General features: G+C 44.6%; 1 protein-coding gene across 2 annotated transcripts in view; it reads left to right on the top strand.

Annotated features, from left to right (window-relative positions):
- INO80 (INO80 complex ATPase subunit) overlaps window positions 1-19,584 on the top strand; it is a 670,892-nt gene that overhangs the window by 254,206 nt on the left and 397,102 nt on the right. For both annotated transcript variants that reach the window (XM_085626921.1, XM_085626922.1), the window contains exons 15-16: window positions 447-506; window positions 16,294-16,436. In XM_085626921.1, coding sequence (XP_085483047.1) covers window positions 447-506; window positions 16,294-16,436 — 203 coding nt within the window. The remainder of the gene's footprint in view (window positions 1-446; window positions 507-16,293; window positions 16,437-19,584) is intronic.

The raw sequence follows: 19,584 nt of genomic DNA, 5'->3' as shown, positions 1-19,584 counted from the left end.
GTGATGTGATATCACCTACCTCAAATTTAGGGACAATCCCTTTGGGGATTTTAAGGTCAGACGTTTCCTCCCTATCCTTGCTTTTATTATTGCTGCCACCATTGATGGGTGCTAAACCGTAGAGATGGTTAAAACCGTATATGTTGGTGCTGGTTAGTGCTGGTGGAGTACGTAAAATAACACTGAACCGGTGTAAAAGTTCACATGTGTTCCAGGTTGAGGGGGATCGGAAAGACATGAAGAAGGATATAGTGCAGTGATTTTACCCATTACGGCTATAGTAAAAGGGGTGATTTGGAAAGGTGTTGGGTTTGATGTGCGTTCTTTAAATGTGCTTTGCTGTGCACTGTTGCAGAGGGAAGAAGAATCTGCCTCATTAGACAAAATGCTTTGCTGTTCTGCTGCGCCGTAGAGTCCCTTTCTTTTTAACATGGTTTCTTTTTTAGGTGCTGCCCTACTGGGGAAACCCACATGATAGAAAAGTGATAAGGAAATTCTGGAGTCAGGTAAGATGCAGCTCATTGTTTGCAACTTAAATTTTTATAGAAAGATTTGAGCTGTTTCTCCTGTTCAAGCAGCCTCCCTCATGCTGACTGCTCCATTGGCATTCATGCTGCTGATGTGTAATTCACGAAATGCAAACGCCAAACAAGCATTTGCAATGCAATAGGTCTCGCATTTACGAGAGTTTGAGCTATTGGCATTGTAAATGACAATGCCTTTTATTTATGTGTTGTTTTTTAAACAGATAAATAAAAGGCATTGTCATTTACAATGCCAATAGCAAATGCTAATGTTTGTTAAATTATGAATTTTTTTGTTAAAAAATATCCCATCAGTAGCATAAGCAATACAAGACATTCCATGAAGCAAGGAAAGGGTGCAGTACCTAGTGTGGCTAATAGACATAACTTGGTTTTGGTGGGGCTAAGCAATAAAAACATTGTTAAACATTGAGGATTATAGGTTTCATACATAGGACGTGCAAAAGTCATGCAGTAGGGCTGACATTTGTTTTGCTCAAAACACAAACAAGGCGAGGCTAAACTGCTTGGAGGCAGGTTTGTAAGCAGGCTTGACGGTCTTTTCTGTTTGTGAAAGAGACATTCCTTTTAGACAAAGATGGTAGATTTCTCTGTTGAACTATTCCTGACTCTGTGTGCCGATCCATGCAAATGAAAAAAATCCCTTGTTTTACACCCTTATCAGGTGTTTCTAAATGGTTATGTGCGTGTATATGTTTTATAAGACAAAGTCAGTGAGATAACAGGAGGTTATTGCCCCGCCCCCACAAACACATGCTGGCCGGAGACAAAAGGCAGCTGGAGTATGTGTGACCCTCTACACGTCCGAGTCCTGCTACAGAAGCAGCTACGAGCACCTTTGAAAGCAGATACTTTGGTGTTTGTTAAAGCGTGTAGACTTTGTTTATCTTTTTTTGAGAGCTCAAAGAGCAACCCTGACACACACCTTACCAATCGCGGAGAGGTCTGGGTGGGCGAAATATGCATTTTACAATAACTAGGGTTAAGAGGCTTTAATTTACGTACTGAAAGATCTGCGGCAGGTAGTAGTCAACATAAATAAACACCAGTCAACATAAACACCTGGAAACAACTGAATTGTAGTCCCATGCCTACTTTGTACAAACGTGCAGGTAGGAGCAGAAAAAGAAACGCCGGGATGCATTTGTGAACTTCAGAGTTCTGTAAGAAGTGCTGCGACGGCGAGAGGTGGAAGGTGAGTACGCCACAAACTGACCCGAACGTCCGCCACAGTTCTGGCCGGGGAGTGCAGGGCGGTACGAAGCTGAGGTGGGAATGGGAGGAGCTTGTGTTTTTTTACACAGTTCTGGGCCGGGAAGCGGAGGGCGGTCTGAAGATGAGGTGGGAGAAGCTTGTGCTGAGTGTTTGGTTACAGTTCTGGGCGGGGCTAGTGGAGGGCGGGGGGAAGCTTGTGCTGAGTGTGCTGGAGTTCCGAGGATGGGCGGTGCTGGCAGACTACCATTTAGGAGGAAGGCAATTTTGTATTTGCACTTCGGGGAGGGTGGAGTTTTTTACGTTTTGATAGTAACAAAAATAGCGCCAGCAATCTTAAAGCAGGAAATGTTGCACCAAAAGCAGATATGCTTAGTCAAGCCGCCAGGCGTTGTTTTTCAATGTAATAGTTTTGGTACAATGGTGGCACCCGCCGGATGTTTAAAGCTATACCATGGTGCAGCCATTGTGTAGAAAAGAAAAAAAAATACACATAAAAGAAAGGCATGGGACAGCGTTCCACGACATAAATAATAAAACAAAGGCGCGGCCACCATTATACTTTCCCAGGCTAGCACGCTGCCTACATAAAACAAGAACAAGCGCGCACTGAAGCTGACGGAGTGGGAGGGGGAGTGGGGGCGGGCACGCAGGCTGCCAAATGGTGCGATGAATCACGGCTAAAGTGAAAGCAAACAAGTGGTTGCAGGACTCCAAATGGTGCGCGCGCCCGGACGGGTCACATGCACTGTAGTTGGAGGCCTGCAAAGCCACTGTTTGCACTTCCAAAACGCGCTTACTATAAGTCTTGCCAGAGCAGCGCTAAAGCGCTGGTCAGGCGAGACCTAAAAAGACAGATGTGCAAGCCCTCTGAATGCCCTTTGCGGCTTTGAAGACAAAGTACATCTAAAACGATTTGAACATTGTGCGGTAAAATAAATAATTTGGCACCATTTTAAACAAAAAATCTTCCAGGGAGACGCTCCATTGAGGGGAACAAAGCTAGCTCAGTGCAATATAGGTCTAGTATAAAAACGTTCGTTTTTTAGGTCTACATTTATCTTTCAGCACAGGTTTGGAGGTATATCCGCCCATAACAAAATCAAGACTGGCTAGCAATTCTTTCACTTGTGGAACTAAAGTACAATGGATATGGGAATACCTTGACCGGAGTTACAATTTCTAATGTTCCCATTACATTGTTGTGCCGTTCCAAATTTGTATGGCAAGAATGGAGAATAATATGCAAGAAACTGAATACCTGGGCTCTCATCTGCATGCTGAGTTCCAATTACTAATGTGATATTGCTTCTGTATTTCTCTTGCTTCCAGTTTCAAGTCTGTACCAGATGAACTCTGATTTGGTTGTGGCATTATCTCCCACACTGATATCACTCTGCCTACTCAGAATAAACCCCTATATTGAGAGTGTAATTTTAATGTATATAATATCCTAATAACCCACATTTGACCTTACACTGTTTATGCTAGGCTTTTGTTGATTTTGGAGTAAGATAGGTGCATTGCACTGTTACTTGAACAATGTCAACCAACTCTCTGTCCGCTTTTATGCAATCCATTTTTATTTAACTCCCTTCTCTGACGTTACCCTCCGAAATCAATACCATGTGGCATATAGTATAAGGATAGTTGTCACTATTGTTCAGAACTCTCCACCACCTTAATAGTGTATTATATATATAATTTTAAAAGAGGTAGGTGTCAATTACAGGTTGTGTTTTCCACCAAAAGTTTCAAAATGACATAGACCGCTAGATTTACTTTGAACCCCAAGGTCAAACACTCCCTATATTTGATATCTACTCCAGCTACAAATTTATAACGTGCCCCCTAATGCACCCATGTTGAGCACTCCACCTTTATAAACTGATCCAAAAGCCAGACAACATACGGTTTTCTTAATTTTTCCCACTAAATATATTGTATGCCTGATGTTGAACCAACTATGTCCCTCTTTAACTCTTTATTTCAAATATTACTGACTTCTTGCCACTCCCAATAACAAACCCAGTCAGGTTCAGTTACCATAATTGTATATGTTAACTACAATGTGGTTAGTCTCTGTGCACTAACTTTTGTTGGAATGCTTACTTTTTGAAAGCTGTATCCCGGTAGTGCAACTGAATATATGTGTTTAACGTCTGGATAGGAAGGGTAATTGCAAAGCTGATTACCAAAAATGGAGGCAACGCCTCTTGTGGTCTACTAATATGTCTACATGTAGATTAGTTACTGTGTCATGGATTCTCTCCACTGTTGCTCTCTCATGAATGGGGTATCCTGTTTTGTGTTATTGTGCATCCCTTTCTGTGTTATTATGCATCCTTTTCTGTGATCATTAACCTTGTGTGCTGCTACTGGAACTGTGGGCCTCCTGGATTTGCCCCTGTGTCTTTGCCTTAAGTATTGTGTGGTGGGTAGTCCTTGTCAGTTCAAAATATTTTGGTGTCAAAATCGTATCTATGGAGCATGCCTTGTCTTTACTGTGCTGTATCACCTAGCCCTTATTATAAATGGGTATGAGGTGAAGGCTGACCTGTTTCACTGTCCTTATAGTTTTGGCAAGTTCTTCACGACCTAGAGGTCAGTTTTTGAACGCAGGTGGCTCCAAGTTAGTTCTGCTCCCGACCCTGCTGTGACAGACATACCACATATACCTTAACTGTTGTGTTGGTGCACGTAATTTGGGACTTTGCGTCTTGGTTCAACAGTAGATTAGTCCTGGTTTGCACTGTCATTCCCAAGTCCTGTGTAGATATCCAATAAAGCTCTGCTGGTAAAACACTGGGGCTGCTACAGGTACTTTGCTGTTGGAAAAGAGGGGGCCACAGTCATGATCCCTCCGATTCCTTTTTGACACCAGAATTTTGGTCTTACCTCCTTGAGGGCCATACTCTTGCTCTCTTTCAGAGAGCAGTTTGCAGTGGATGTTCTAGCAACACCTCTGTTACAGCTGATGAGAATAGCAGAAATCTGCTGCTCCTCTGGAATTTGTGCAGACTTTTGGGAGACGGGTGGAGATAGCACAGTATTACTTGCCATTTTCCCACCTTGTCCAGGCCTTTCGCAGACCCAAGAGAGCGAGAGAGCGGGTGTTTTGGAGGTTGGTGGTACAGGGGGATTTCAAGGGCAGGTCATCTTCTCCCATTCCACTGCCTCTTTCAAGACTTAGGAGATCAGTACAGCACAACACTCCATAGCTTTAGCAGGCTCGCTCTAGCATGCGTCTTGTTTTTTGTTTCTGAAATCTATCCTTTTTAATACAACCTGAATATGCTGTTACTGAAAGGCAACCAAAACTCATGGGTGATAGATATGTATTTAAGGTAAAAAAAATTCTGATTGTTTAAATGGACAGAGAACTGGAAATATGCACTATCCCTTTAAGGAGTCATCATCTTCCATCTCCCAGCATGTCTTTTACAGACAGTTGCCTCTTAGGCTCAGTTATTATTAAAGAAACTATGCAGAGTTAAATATTATTTGTAGTTGTTGTCCAAAATTTCTACAATCTGGGAGGTGAAATGATTTATCAGTGACTTCAGTGAAGATTCCAATGATGCAGATCTAGGATTACAAGTAAATAACATTTCCTTCAGAATCGTAGGATCTACAATGCTAGTCATTATCATGGAATATAACAACAAGCACATGCCAGAAACCACAGTCCCCAATTTAGAACAGCCAAAACACTACTGACAAAATATAGGTAGGCGGAAACCTATCCAAAGACGTTCCTTAAGGCAGCTTGGCCTTCTACAGAATCTATCATAAAATCTGTGTCAAGACAATTATACTTGGTTCAAGGTATGACCATAATTCCATGTAGCTGTGCTACAAATATTGAGAACTATATTTAGAAAAAATATCGACCAATCGAGAAAAATGCAATTTTAACAACAGGCAATTTTTGGATTTACTAATGTAGTCACTTATTGACCACGTGGTATCAGCAAACGCAAAGTGGTAGATCCTATTGCTGCCACCAATGTAGGAAGCTGGCTCTCTATATAGTGTACTAAAACGAGGTACACTGCGCAGAGACTCCAGTGGGTCCCCAAATAGTTTACAGAGGCTAAAGTAGATAATTCTAATGCTTTCCTTTGTGGTAGTGTGGGCGAGCAGTTGGGTAGCGCTAAGCATTTGTTGTACTCACAGAGGCAATAAATGAGAAACAAATTTAAAGAATAAATCCGAGACCAAATTGGAAAAATAACACTTCTTTTTGTATACGTTTTAAAACCAAGAACTTTGTTCAAAGGTAAGTACTGTTTTCATTCGAAAAATTCACAGTTAAGTAAAGCTTTCAAACCTGTGCTTTTACGTACAATGCAGTCCTATCGGAGGAAAAGTCAAAGATGCATAAAGGTAGAAACAGTCTGTTTCAGGGGGGTCCACCTTCGGAGTTTGGAGTTGTAGTGGGCCAAGGTCCAAAATACTACCAGCAGTTCTTCGGGAACTGCCCAATTTTTAGTGGGAGCAGGGTGGTGGTGAGGCTGGTAGCTGGTGTGCTACGATGAAGGGGGCCCACTGGAAATAGGCTGCACAGGGGAACTTGTGGGCAAGTCCTAGAGCTCCCAAATGGGGCTTAGTTTTCAAGGTGTGTTGGAGCAAGGGGGCACAGCCGGTTCATCGGGACCCGGACTGGGACGCTCCGGTGCAGAGTGGTTTGGTTGGCTGGGCGCATAAAGATGTACCTCGCGGCCAGGGACAAACAGCTGGCAGAGGAGATATGAAGGCAGCTGGGTCACTCATGAAGTGGGTCTCAGTGATGCTGACGTCCCTCGATGGCTGCTTGGTCCTGGTGCAGTGAGAATCCAGACTGACCTCTCACTTTTGGTGTTTGGAGCAGGGCGACTGGTCCCCCTGGGGTTGGTCCTACATGGCTCCGGTTGGTCCTGGTGTCTTCACACTCACTGGGGAAACTGAAAAGAATTTCTATTTAAAAATGTACTTAACTTTTTGCCAAGATCTTGGTCTTAAAATAAATCTTGAGCAAAGCTTATTTTTATAAGATTGATGTGGGTCTCCTTGTAAAGTTGTGTGTCATTTATTGGTCATTGTGTGCACAATAAATGTCTTGCACTCCTCTGTGTTAGGTCTAAGACTGCTCACCCACACTTCCACAAATGGAGCACTTTGGGTTTACATTAAGCCATGTACACTTCTGGTGGAATCTTTGGTCTCTTTGTTCGATTGGCTGCCTTCTGGGAGGGTAAGTTTTCTGTAATCCGTCCAAAAATCCCTTTCGACAAGGATTGCAAAGAAAGATCAGCTCTGATAGACCCCCTAGATGAAGTATATATGCTAGATGATGGTTGTGTCTTAGGCACCAGGGATAACTAGTTTGTAAAATTAAAGTAATAGGATGCTCTCTTTCATGATCTCTTTACATCTTTCAAGATATTCATATATGATTGGACTAGGTTTAGGTGTCCATATTGCACAATAACAGGAGCCAATTCAATTCAGCTTGTATGGCAGCCCCCTTCCTGGTCTTAATGATGGGTAAAGAAGCTTTGTAAACAACCATTTTTTGGGCCATTCTGGTGCCATGAAAATCATCTCTGCATTGATATACCTGAATCTCTGTAGGACTGAAGAAATCAGTGGGCTAACTGGAAAAACGTAGCAGAATTTCTTCGACTATCCTTTGAAAGGACATTGCCCATTCATTCCAGTTTCCACACTGTGGAGGTGAAGCTTTGGTATTGTGCATTTTAAGCTGTCACTAACGCATCTGTTTGAAGTAGACCTCTGTCTGAGAAAATGCCAACTAATTGGTTGTCGTCATGAACCCATATGTGGTTTGCTGAACAGATGCTGCTGAGCAATTCTTTTTGGAAGTTTTGAATGGCCAGAAAATAACATACCTTTATAGTCTGTATTATAGCCAGTAGCCAGGTTCAGATCAGTTTGGCTTCCATGGAAAGAGTTCTGATTCTAATATCCCCCTTGTTTGTTGATGTTTTACATTGTAGTTGTGTATTTGGTCTGGATTAGAATCCTTCTCATTTTCAGAGTAAGTAGGAAGGCCTTAAGAGCAAGATGGACCGCTCCCAGGCTCAATGTAAACCCAAAGTGCTCTATTTGTGGTAGTGTGGTCAAGCAGCCTTAGGCCTAACACAGAGGAGTGTAAGACATGTGTTATGCACACAGTGATTAATAAATGACACAGGACTCAAAAGGGAGATCCATAACAGTTTGAGCAAAATGAGCTTCTTTCAAGATGAGTTATAAGACCAAGAAATGTGTAAAAAGGTAAGTATGTTTTTCATAAGAAATACTTTTTACTTTAAAAAGTGGACACTTAGTGGAATTTTAAGTTCAGCAATGTTAACCTATGGGAGGAAAACAAGAATGCTGTTTTGCAGGTAAGTATACAACTTACAGTCTTGGTTTTCAGGACGAAGAATCAGCACCAGGCAAGGTTCAGGCAAGTTGCAAATTTGCACCTCCAGCGGCATTGGGGCAGCTGGGTGCAGTGTTCAAATTCGGAATCTGGTGCCAATGTTATCCAATGGAGAAAGGGGGTAATCGAAGAGATGCTGCTCACTGGTGAGTGAAGCAGTTTGGGGTTTACGGTAAGGTCGGGGGGGGGGGGGGGCTACATGGCAGCACCAAACTTACACCCTAAGTGGCACAGGGGCAGCCGGGTGCAGAGTGCCAACACAGCGTCAGGCGCCTGATGTTATCCAATGGTAAAATCAGTTTTGAAGAAAGGCTTCAGGCCAGGAGGCTGGACGGAAAAAACCCACAGATGCCCAGGTAAGCAGAGATGCTAAGGGACGTAGGGACACCGTCGGTCGCGCTCCCCAAGACCCAGGGGCTTTGGGTGCATGGTTTTCCTTAGGTGTTGGAAAAGTCTTACTGGCAGGTCGCGGCCAGGGGGGAGTCTCCAGGTTGAGGCTGCAGTGGTAGAGATGGAGTCCTGCAGGGGTCAGCCCACGGTGGACTCCTGCTCAGAAGTTCTGGGGAGCCTTCACAGGACCGATGGGCCACTTTGACTCGGGCCGTGGGTGTCGGGGGCAGAGATGGGTCCCGCTGTGGTTTTGCTGTTCCTCAGGGCAGAGTTCATTGTTCTTTAAAGTTGGTTTCTTCTGGACAGGTCTGCTGTCCACAGGAGACCTTGATCTTTGTCGATGGCAGGCACACCTCTCAAGGTTTTGGAGGTTGCTGGGCTGCAGGATGGGTCGTCTTTTTACACAGGATTGTCGAGGGCTGCAGACAGGCCGGTAGGGCTGGAGCCAAGTCTGTTGGTGTCTTCAGTCTTCTCTGCTGGTGCGACGCTGGAGTGTCAGGCTCATCTTAGGTCGTCAGAAATCTGATTTCTGGGGTGCCACCTAAATACTAGATTTAGAGGCGTTACAGGGGAGTGACAGGGACCAATGGGTCACTTACCTGGGGTGTCTACACCCACTATTATGCCACCCTCTTGTGGGAGAGGGGCATAGCCCTAGCCCTGATTGGATAAGTCCCACCATCTTCGAGATGGTAGGCACCGAAAAATGTGCTTCGATTCACCTCCTGCATCTAAGGGGGGGAGTTGGAGAAGGGGGCACACCTCCTATTTTTACTAAGTCTTGCCGCCGGTTCTCCTACCAAAGTGTGGGGTTGAACCAGGGGCTTCCATCTGCTGCTACCAGTAGAGGCTTGGGTTGCATTACAAAGGCGGCAAGGCCTTTGAAGCTTCCCTCTCGAGCATTGTGCTCATCTTGGGGAAGGAGGTGAGACGCCTCCTCCCAGGATGTACTTTGTTTCTGGCCTCAGAGAGCAGGGACTCTCGACCCAGGTATCCAGAAATATGTCTGGTGGTGGCAGGCTGCCTAAAGCCAGTCAGAGACCACACCAGGATTGGTAGGTTTTCAGGGGACACCTCTGAGGTGTCCTCTGGGTACATGTTTCAATAAATACCACACTGGCATCAGTGTGGGTTTATTGAGAGGAGTTGTTTGGTACCAAACTCTCCTGGGTTCTGTAAAGCCATCATTGTGCTGGGGAACTAGAGTTGTCGAGTTTCCAGCCCATGTACTCTCTATGGCTTCACTGGCACTCACAATATTAAGAATAGACTTAAATATTTTAGGGGCATATCTACTCATGCAGATATGCCCACACCTGAGATATAGTGCACCCTGACTTAGAGCTTGTAAGGCCTGCTAGAGGGTGACTCACCTATACCTTGGGCACAGCTGCTGAGGATGGCACACAGGCTGTGTACCATGTCGACTTTGTCGTTTACCTCTGCACCAAGGCTTGCAGGCTGCAGTGGCAGTTTGCGTGGGTTGATGAGGGGTCCCTAGAGGACTCTTTTCAGTACCAATGTCCTAGGTAACAGAGTTCCATTTACTAGGGACTTACAGGGGGGGTCTGACATGCCAGTCGTGGTCTAGTTTTAGGGAAGGAGGGCTGGCACAGGGGACCTGGTTGGCAGGGATCTTGGGCACTTTCAATCAAAATCACATAATTTTCCAGGCAAAAAGTGGGGGCTAACCATGTAAAAAGAGGCACTTTCTCACAGAGCCTGTTAGTGATGTAGGTGTGTAACAGGCGCAAAAGGAGAAAGAGATGTTGTCTGTTTTTCACAGGAGAGTAGGTAAAGATATTCTTGATCCGGTACACTGGAGGTAGGGGCATCTTCTTCGTTGGCGGCATAGATGGCTGTCTTTGAACCATATGGGGCTTTGGAGGAATGTGCGCAGGTTGTAAAGGAGCAAGTATTGGGGCCTCAGCTGGTATCTTTATTATTAGATCATCTGATGTGGGTATGGATGTCAGTCATCCTAATGGAAAACTGTCAATTTTGAATGTATCAATGCTGCTCTACTTGACAGTATGACAGTGATGTTCTCGATTCTGAGTGACTTTACGTTGATAGTTTTGACATTAAGTGTCTCTAGTGATGTTTTTGACCATGATCTCAAGAGATATGAGAAGTGCATCGATGTCGACTGCTTAATCGTTAAGTACAGTGTGTACAAAGTCCACAGTCCCCAGAGGTTTGGCAGAGGTTAAAGTTAGATATAACTTTACTCTCTAAAGTGGTAGCTTGGTCGAGCAGTAAGGCAGTATCGGAGGACAGTGTAAAGCATTTGTTGTACACACTCAATCAGCAAATGGTCTCACACACTCAAGAACTGAACTCTAGGCCAATGGTTTGTATATAAAAATATATGGTTGCTTTATTTTAGAACCAACAAAAGGTATCAAAATATACTTTCTCAGAATGAGATGCTGTAGTTAAATACTTTTGCATTAATCAATTGACTTTTGTAGGTAATACTTACAGGTTGTTGCAATAGGCAACACAATTTCAAACACAATAATACATTGAGCTCAATGGGAACTTTAAGTTATATGCAATTATTACTTTCAGGATTACTTTTCTAACTCCGGGACTGGATCCTAGATTCAGTCCTGGGACAGTTCTTGGAAACAAGTGAGTAAATTCGGTTAAGTTACTGTTGTGAGTTTTAAGCAATATTTTGCTATTTTAAAAGTTGACACTTGGAAACGTTTTCTGCTCAAATTACCAATGTTATCCTATGGAAGGAAATTCACTTAGCAGGTAAGTGGGGTTATGGGTACTTTTTCTAGGTCAGTGTTGGATCCTGGATCCAGCACTAGGGTACCGCCTGTAAGCAGTTGAGAAAATGCGTTTAAGTTGTACAGGCGATTTTTAAGGAATATTTATAAGTTTGTAAAATCGACACTTAGAAGAAATTTAATGGGAAAACAGTCAATGGTTCCCTATGGAAGAAAATTCAAGTTATGGGTAAAGTATGTTCTCGTTACTTTTGTAATCCAGGGCTGGGCTCGTAGGCTCAGTACTGGGACCTCTATCTAAAACAGGTGAGTAATTACGTTTTCACAGTTGGTACGATTTTTAAAGAATATTTGTAGTTTGCAAAAATCGACACAGAAGAAATGTCACAGAAAAACAGTCAATGATTTCCTATGGGAGAAAATTGGGTTATTGGTAAGTACGGTTGTGAGTACTTTTCAGGGTCGGTGCTGGGCACCAAGATTAAGCACTGGGAGCTCTCCTAATAGTAGGTGAGTATTTCCGTTTTGTTACTCGGTTGATTTTAGTTGAATATTTAAAGTTTTGGAAACTCCACACTTAGAAGAAATCTCAGAAGAAACCAGTCAATGTTACCCTATGGAAGAAAAGTGAGTTATCGGCTTCTGGGTAAGTACTCGACTGGCAGAGTTAAGGTTCTGGGCACAGACTCGGGGGTCTCCCAGGGTCAGGTTGGTACAGTTGTTACACCCTCAGCGGCACAGGGGCGGCCAGGTGCAGAGTGAGTTAGGCCCAATGTTATCCTATGGGAGGCAGGGGGGCCTTGGTTGGTGGCTGCTGACTAGCAGGCCACGCGGCTGTGGGAGCTGGGCTCCTGGTCACTTGCTCAGGGCAAATGGGGAAGTAGGTAGGAGTAGAAGTTGCATTGCCAGGGCCACTCGGGCGGTTGGTTGCAGGGTGCTTTTGAGCCATTGGGCGCTCAATGGATTTCAATGAGAAAAGCTCAAGGACGAATAAAGGCTGCAAGGTCTGGGACGAAGATTCTTCGGGTGCCACCACCACTTTGAGAGGTAAGTTGGGTAGTTGGAGGATAGATAGGTACCCAGGAGTCGGGCACAGGGGGGCACAGGGCGCCGGGGTGCCTTTTGATGTCGGGAAATCTTACCCTCTGTTGATCGCGGTTGGGGGGGTCCCTGGTTCTGACGCTGCAGGCGTCATCAGGAGCGTCTAGGTGGGTCCTTGGGTGCCGGATTTGGGGTCACAGTCGCCGGGGGGACGTCCTCGGGGTCTTTGTCCACTCCGGCACAGGCCAGGCTTGGCGGGTGCAGAGTATGCAGGGTTCGCGGTTCCGGGCTGATGCCAGGGGTTAGAAACTTGCTTGGAGCAGACCCACTGCTCATGGGAGTCCCAGATGCTCAGAGTCACAAGGTAGCCAGGTCCTCCGGGGTTTGTGAGGTTGCTGGCCACATGAGGTGCCGGGATTTAGCAGGAGCAGGTTCGAGTGTCGACAGACTGGTAGGGCTGGGGCCAAAGCAGTTGGTGTCTTCCTCTTCTTAGCAGCTGCACGGCAGGTCTTCTTTCTTCTTGCTCTTCCTTGCTTTTGAATGTAAAGAAGGAAGGTTCAGGGTGCCCCTAAATACTAGATTTAGGGGCGTTACAGGTAGGTAAAGGGCAAGGACCAATGGGTCCCGGCCCTGGGGTGGGTACACCCCCTATCCTGCCAATCTCCTGTGGGAGGGGGGCAGTAGCCTAGTCCTAAATGGGCAGGGCTTCCCATCTTCAAGATGGCGAGCGCCCCTGGATGTGCTTCACCTCGCCTCCCCCACTTGAGCGGTGCGGTTGGCAGACTGGCACATCCCCTGTCCTTACTTGGGGTTTCCAGCTAGTCTTCCCGCCAGAGTGGGGGTCAGAACCGGTGGGGGCCAGTTGTTGGGTACAGCAAGTGCCCTGGGGAAGCTCACAAAGGCGGCATGCCTTTGAAGCTTCCCCCTGCCCATCCTGGGGCAGGAAACCTAGCACCTCGCCCAGGATGTGCATTGTTGCAGGCCCAGGAGAGCGGGGGCTCTCCACCCAGTGGTCCAGCAACATGTCTGCTGTGTGGCAGCCTCCCAGACAAGACGTGGATTGTAGGTTAGGTTTCAGGGGGCATCTCTAAGATGCCCTCTGTAGTGCTTTGTACATTAAATCCCACACTGGCATCAGTGCGGGTTTAATGTGTTGAGAAGTTTGATACCAAACTTCTCAGTCTTCAGTGTTGCCATCATGGTGCTGTGGAGTTCGTGTTTGACAAGCTCTCAGCACCATATACTCTTAAATGTCAGCACTGCACTTACAGTGCCCAGGAATGGACCTGTAGTGGCACAGGGCTCATGCTCCTGTGCCCACACCACTGGCATAGGGCACCCAGCTAAAGGGGTGGCTGATGTATGCCAGGGCAGTGTAGGTTGTGGGCATGGCACACAGGGATGTGTGCCATGTCGACTCTTTGTTTTGTCTTGTACCCAGACACTCAGCCTGCAAGGGCAGTGTGGTTGTGTTAGGGTACAGGGCCTCTAAGGGTGGCACAATAAGTGCTGCAGCCCTTTAAGGCCTCTCCTAGTCACAAGGCCCTGGGTACCTAGGGTACCATTTACCAAGGGCTGACATGTGGCCAGGGTGTGCCAATTTGGGTTTTTAGGTTTTAGGGAAGGAACATAGGCCCTAGGCACCTGATTGGCAGGAGTCCAGGGCACACTCAGTCAAAGTACATTCAGCAATTAAGCAAAAAGTGGTGGCATACCATGCAAGAAAGATGGCACTTTCTCACAGTATCTTGATGTTGGGTGACCTTGCTTATTTGTATGATTGTCCTTCAATGCGGATGAGTGCCTCTGCTTCGGCTTCAGTGTCAAATCCACAACAATGTCTTGAAGTGAATATCCTGGGAAAATGCCGTGTTTTGAGGTAGCTATGTATGACCTTGAGCTGGAGATGGTGCTGCCCTTTTTCTCCATAGAACTCTGCAGGAGTCTTTTGAATATCACAGTTGAAGCAGCACCTTTTATGGCTGTCCCGTGTTATTTCTTCTTTTCCTCCTTCTTTTTGACATTTCAGTCAAAGTTCACATTCTTTAACAGAATGAGATGGTAGAAGACAGACCACGTATAAATCATGTGGTACCCTTCTTCCTTCCAGACAAGGGAAACACCTCACAAATAGTGAAGGCATCTAGCAGGAAAATCCCAATTTAAATGATGTTAAAAGAGGGAAGAAAAGCTTCATTCACATTACAAATATGGCATGAAGAAATGAAAGCCAACTCCTGAGGTAAAAACTTCCAAGATAGGGTGACAAAACCGTAGAAGTGTTTGGAGATCCCTTCAGCACGAACTGGAGAAAATAACTGAGCCTATGAAGCAAATGCCAGTACAAGGCACGCTGGGACATGGAAGTTGCTGGCTTCGTGAAGGGGCACAGACTATTTTCAGTTCATTTTACATTTGACCTATCAGGCTATTTCTTTCCTACATGACCTTTTCTCCCATGAGCTACGGGTTCTTTTTAGTAGCACTATGTTCAAGTTTCATACTAAAATGTAGCCTTGTGTTAAAATAATAGATTTCATTGATAGTACTTGTATATGATATCAAATATATTGTAACTATAAGTTTAAAACAACTGTTTATTTGCAGCTACTCCATATACAGTGTTGTGCATGCACCCACAAGCATTTCGCTTTGCTGATCTCAAGTGTCATGTAGCTCACACAGCCCCTCTACCCCTTGTGTCAGAGTCCTTTAACATTCTGATGCTTTTTTTTAAAAAAAAACTGGCATCATGGCACTCTTTTCAATCTCCTTCTAACTATTAAAATATTAGCAAGAAAAAATATATTGCCTCCTGCCACCGTCCTCCATCTTTCTCAGGCGTTTCTTTTCTTTCTCATCCTAATGTTCATGTTCTCTGTGCCCTATCTCTTTTTTTCTCAGCATGGAGAATAGGTTCTGTGCTGTCAGTGTCTCTCCGCCACCCACGCTACCAGGTTGGAGAGAAATCCCCTTCCATCTGTGGGTTTGCATTGACTGAGGGATGCAAGGGAGGCATCTCTTGTCATCAAAAATGTGTCAACTGCATTCCCTTGCCTTCTTCATGTTTGTAGATTCTCAAGGGTTGCATACGAAGGTAGAAGAGATGGAAGACCGTCATCCACCAATTCACTGCCTCCTTTGGTTTGCTTGTTAACTGGCAGAGGCAGTACCTGAACGCTAATCTGTCTAAGGGTTTAGAAACTCTTTTCACACTGTTCTCCAGTCAGAACCAAAAGGAACCAGGTTTTGAATACAATGGGATCTTTACAGACAAAGCTACTGTTCATGACCAAGGAGTTTTTTTGTTTTTAAAAGCGCAAAGCTACAGGAAGAACACTTTGAGTTGAAACGTCTTAAAGTACTTGATGAGGATCCAGTCGTTCAAAGGAATAACAAAATAGCAAACGGTATTGCAAATTTGAAACATTCAATGGATGCCTTAAGGTTTTGGAAAATGTTGTTGTATTTAGAAATGTAAGTAAGTTGATTGTTGCTTTCACTCAGTGGCCAGGTTAGTCTCTTTGTAGCTTCAGCCATCTCTTGTGATCTTCACTTGTTGACTAATTGTCCTTAAGTGTTTTACACAGCTATTAGAGCATTATGGAAAATAGCATCTAGATATTATTATGTAATGTTCATATTGATGTCATTAAGCTACCAGCTCTTGTTGGTACAGGCTTAATGCAAGAGACTGTTTGTGATATGACGCTGAGATTGCATTGGTGTACCTCTATATATAGAAACTTGATCGAAGGCTATATTTTTTTGTTGGAATCCATTGTTAACAGGCTCTCTATCACCATACTCCTCTAATTCGGATCTCTGTATTTGTATATAGTGCTGCATAATATGAATGTCTTTTTGTCATAGATCTTTATAGTCACTTGCGATTATGTTGTGTTTCTCTCTTTACTTTCTTGCTTAGAAAACACTTTACACACAAGATGCACCTTTCCACGTGGTAATCACAAGCTATCAGCTGGTTGTTCAAGATGTAAAGTACTTTCAGCGGGTGAAATGGCAGTATATGGTGCTGGACGAGGCACAGGCTCTGAAGAGCAGCTCCAGGTAAAAAATGAAAAAGAGATTGATTGTTACATAAAAAGGTATGCATTTCTGAGTGTTATCTAAGAAACAGTGTTTTTTTTCCCTTAGAGAAGTAAAAGGGATTTCTAGGTGTGCACCAAATAAGCAAGCATGTTTTAATCTTTTGCTTAAGAGACTGTTTCTGTCAGACTCACCTGAGAGTGCCAAAATATTAATTGTGATGGATTCTTCTAACCACAAACTTTGACTCTGCAGCAGATAGAGGATTTCAAGGGGGCCATGCTGCAAGTTTTAGGAAGATTCCTGGTTCCCATCAAGTGCTCTCTGGCGCCATTGACCTGCCACGGGCCCCAGTACAACTTCCACCAGCACAGCCTTCACCAGCACTGACCCCATTAGGCTCGCCTGGTCCTCCACTTGGCACCAAGCTTCACCTCCGTTACTTTACTGTTGGCCCTGGCTCTAGGTACCGGTTCTACCTCAGACTCCAATCCTGCATCTGGAGTAGAGTTCTTACATTACTTTTTGCATACTTCATTATGTCACCCGAAGCGGGACGGGTGTGCCCAGACGTGGGTCCAGTGCATACTGGATCACTGGAACCAAGTTATACCTGGCGGATGAGCCCATAACAAGGACAAAACCAGTTCACAGTTGCTTGCATTCCGGTTGAGGGAGGACCTGACTTGCCAGTTTGGGCTTGACTGTTCCCATTGGCGTAGGGTCAAGACTGATTTGCAAATAGCTGGGTCCAAACTGAGGTGGTATGGTGTGCAAAAGAAAGATGGACTGGGATGCGGCCCAAGTAATTATCAGTGTCTCAGAATAATTCAAGCATTCCATCACTTTTTGTATACTTTAGTATGTCGCCTTTCCATGTGGGCCAGACCATCATGTTCCCTGCTTTCCTCGCTTTGCCACATCATCATCTGAGGAGGAAGGTCTGTACCAGTTAAACAGTTAGAGACACCTTACGGACTAAGGAGAACCCAGTAGATGACCAATTGTTTGTGGGGTCTCCGGTGTTAACAAGAGAGAGACAGTCCAGAAACTGACCATATCCAGATGGCTAATTTTTCCATAAACATTAGCTATTCCTTGGTCAGAGCTAAGACCACCACTGCAGCCTTGGCCAGTATTGTTTCGGTGGGCATCTGTCCTTCTCTTCACTAGGTATTACTGCCTTGACTTTCAGGCCCTTAAAGAGAGCCATTATGCCTACTCTGTCCTGCATGATTTCCCATTGTGAAATCCACTCCTCAGACCCCTTCACCTTTTAGGAGGTACTGCTTTGGTATCTAATCAGAAGGTGAGCAATCTGGGGTTTAAAATATTCATCAGCAGAACAAGTTACTTACCTTTGGTAAAGCTCTTTCTGATAGATACTATGTCAAATCTCACAAACCTACTTTCCTCCCTGTCTGCGGAGTGCATTTTTAGAGGTTAATAAGGTTCTATGTTAGATTCTGCATCTTCTCACAGAGTGCTTTGTTATAATCTAAAGTCAGCATGTAAGGGTAGCACCTATACAGGGCACTGGACGTGGGACAAGGCCGCAGCAGTCTCTTTTGGCACTACCTATAGGCACACATCAGCAATTGCTGAAAAAGTTTCTAGATTCATTCTGGCACCTGGGGGTTTCAAACATGGAGGAATCTTCCATTAGATAGAGTATTCACTAGAAAAAGTGCTAGCGAAATTAAATTTTTCTTGGAGTCTGCAAAGTAGGAAAATAAACATTTGTAGGTGCTATGGAAGAATGCAAATCTATGAGTGTTAGTCACAGAGATGTTTTCCTAATTGTTCACTTGTAGTGTGCACAAGGATCTCTGAATATACCTGAGATAAGAGAGAAGAACCAGGTTTTTGGTTCTTCTCCAAGTATTAGTGAATACCGTTTTTTGAGGTTACTTGAGGTAGCTTTTTCAAGCAACCTTTGGTTTCAACAAAGTCCCTTCATCCCCTCAATCTAACCTGCTCATGTGCTCCATGCAAGCTTAGTTTTTGAAAATGAAAGCATTTTCAGCTGAGGGATACTTATACGGTGATTGGACAATATACTAACATTTTGTTGAGTGTGGAAATGTGGATTTTCCTGGTCAGTTATGTCCCCTATCTTGGACCCCAACGGTTCTATATGCATGTTACAAGTACATGTATGTTCCCTCCAGTTCCAGTTTCTAAGAACGCAAATATATGTGTGTCTACCGTCGACATGTTCTCTGTCAGATCCGCCATCAATGGGCTGGATATTCGATTCCTAAGTATGAAAGGCCACCGACTTTATATGGCTAAGTTACTCCATTTTTACAGTTCAGGCAAGTAGGCCCGATTCTGTCCTCAAAGCCTTTCCCTGCTCTCTGTCTCTGATAGCTTCAGCTTGAGCTCGCATCTGTATCCATGAACTTTGTCCTACTCCCTGTGCAGCTAACGGTGCCTGCCTCGGCCAGTTTTCGCCTGCCTGCCAAGAAGCTGTATTTCACCTTCGAATTATCTATTTTGCTCTCTAGCCGATGCATTCCTGTCTAGTGATTTAGGTAAACATTTCCTTTAGCTCACAAGCAAAGGACTCAGCCCTTCCGTCCTCCTGCAAATGATTCATAGCCCTGTTGCCATGGAAAGTTTTCTGCCTCTCGCATCTCATATAGACACTTAGACGTTTGTTCACGCACACAGTCAGTATAGACTAGATTCTGTCCGAGAGTCCTTCCTTGTGGATAACATAGTTCTCTAAACATAGGATGTTAGATATGATTTGGGATTAGGTTGACTTGACCCCCCAGACTTCTCGTCTCCACATGTAGAGCTAAATGTCAAGTCCCTTCACCCCCTAGTTGCACGTCACTCACACGTCATGCTGCTGCGCGCGCATCTATGCCAAGTATTATCTTATAGATCCACATATGTCTGATAATCCTAACCAATCATGTTTCTTTTATTCCTTATTACGCCTAGTTTCGATTACGTACCTGTTTTGTCACTTTTCTTATCAAATGTTACGCCTTCTACATTCGTTTCATTGTAATGTACTTATTATAAAAATGCATGTCTGTCAATAAAGTATTGTACTTCACTTCCTGAACCCTCGTGGTGACGGAACCTGAAGGCCGCGACTCGAGTCGGCCATTTTGAATGGAATAAAGCCCATTTAGAAAACCTCTTATACCAC

This window comes from Triturus cristatus, chromosome 9 (genome assembly GCF_964204655.1).
Source record: "Triturus cristatus chromosome 9, aTriCri1.1, whole genome shotgun sequence".
NCBI lineage: Eukaryota > Metazoa > Chordata > Amphibia > Caudata > Salamandridae > Triturus > Triturus cristatus.
This window is presented reverse-complemented; position numbering and strand designations above follow the sequence as displayed.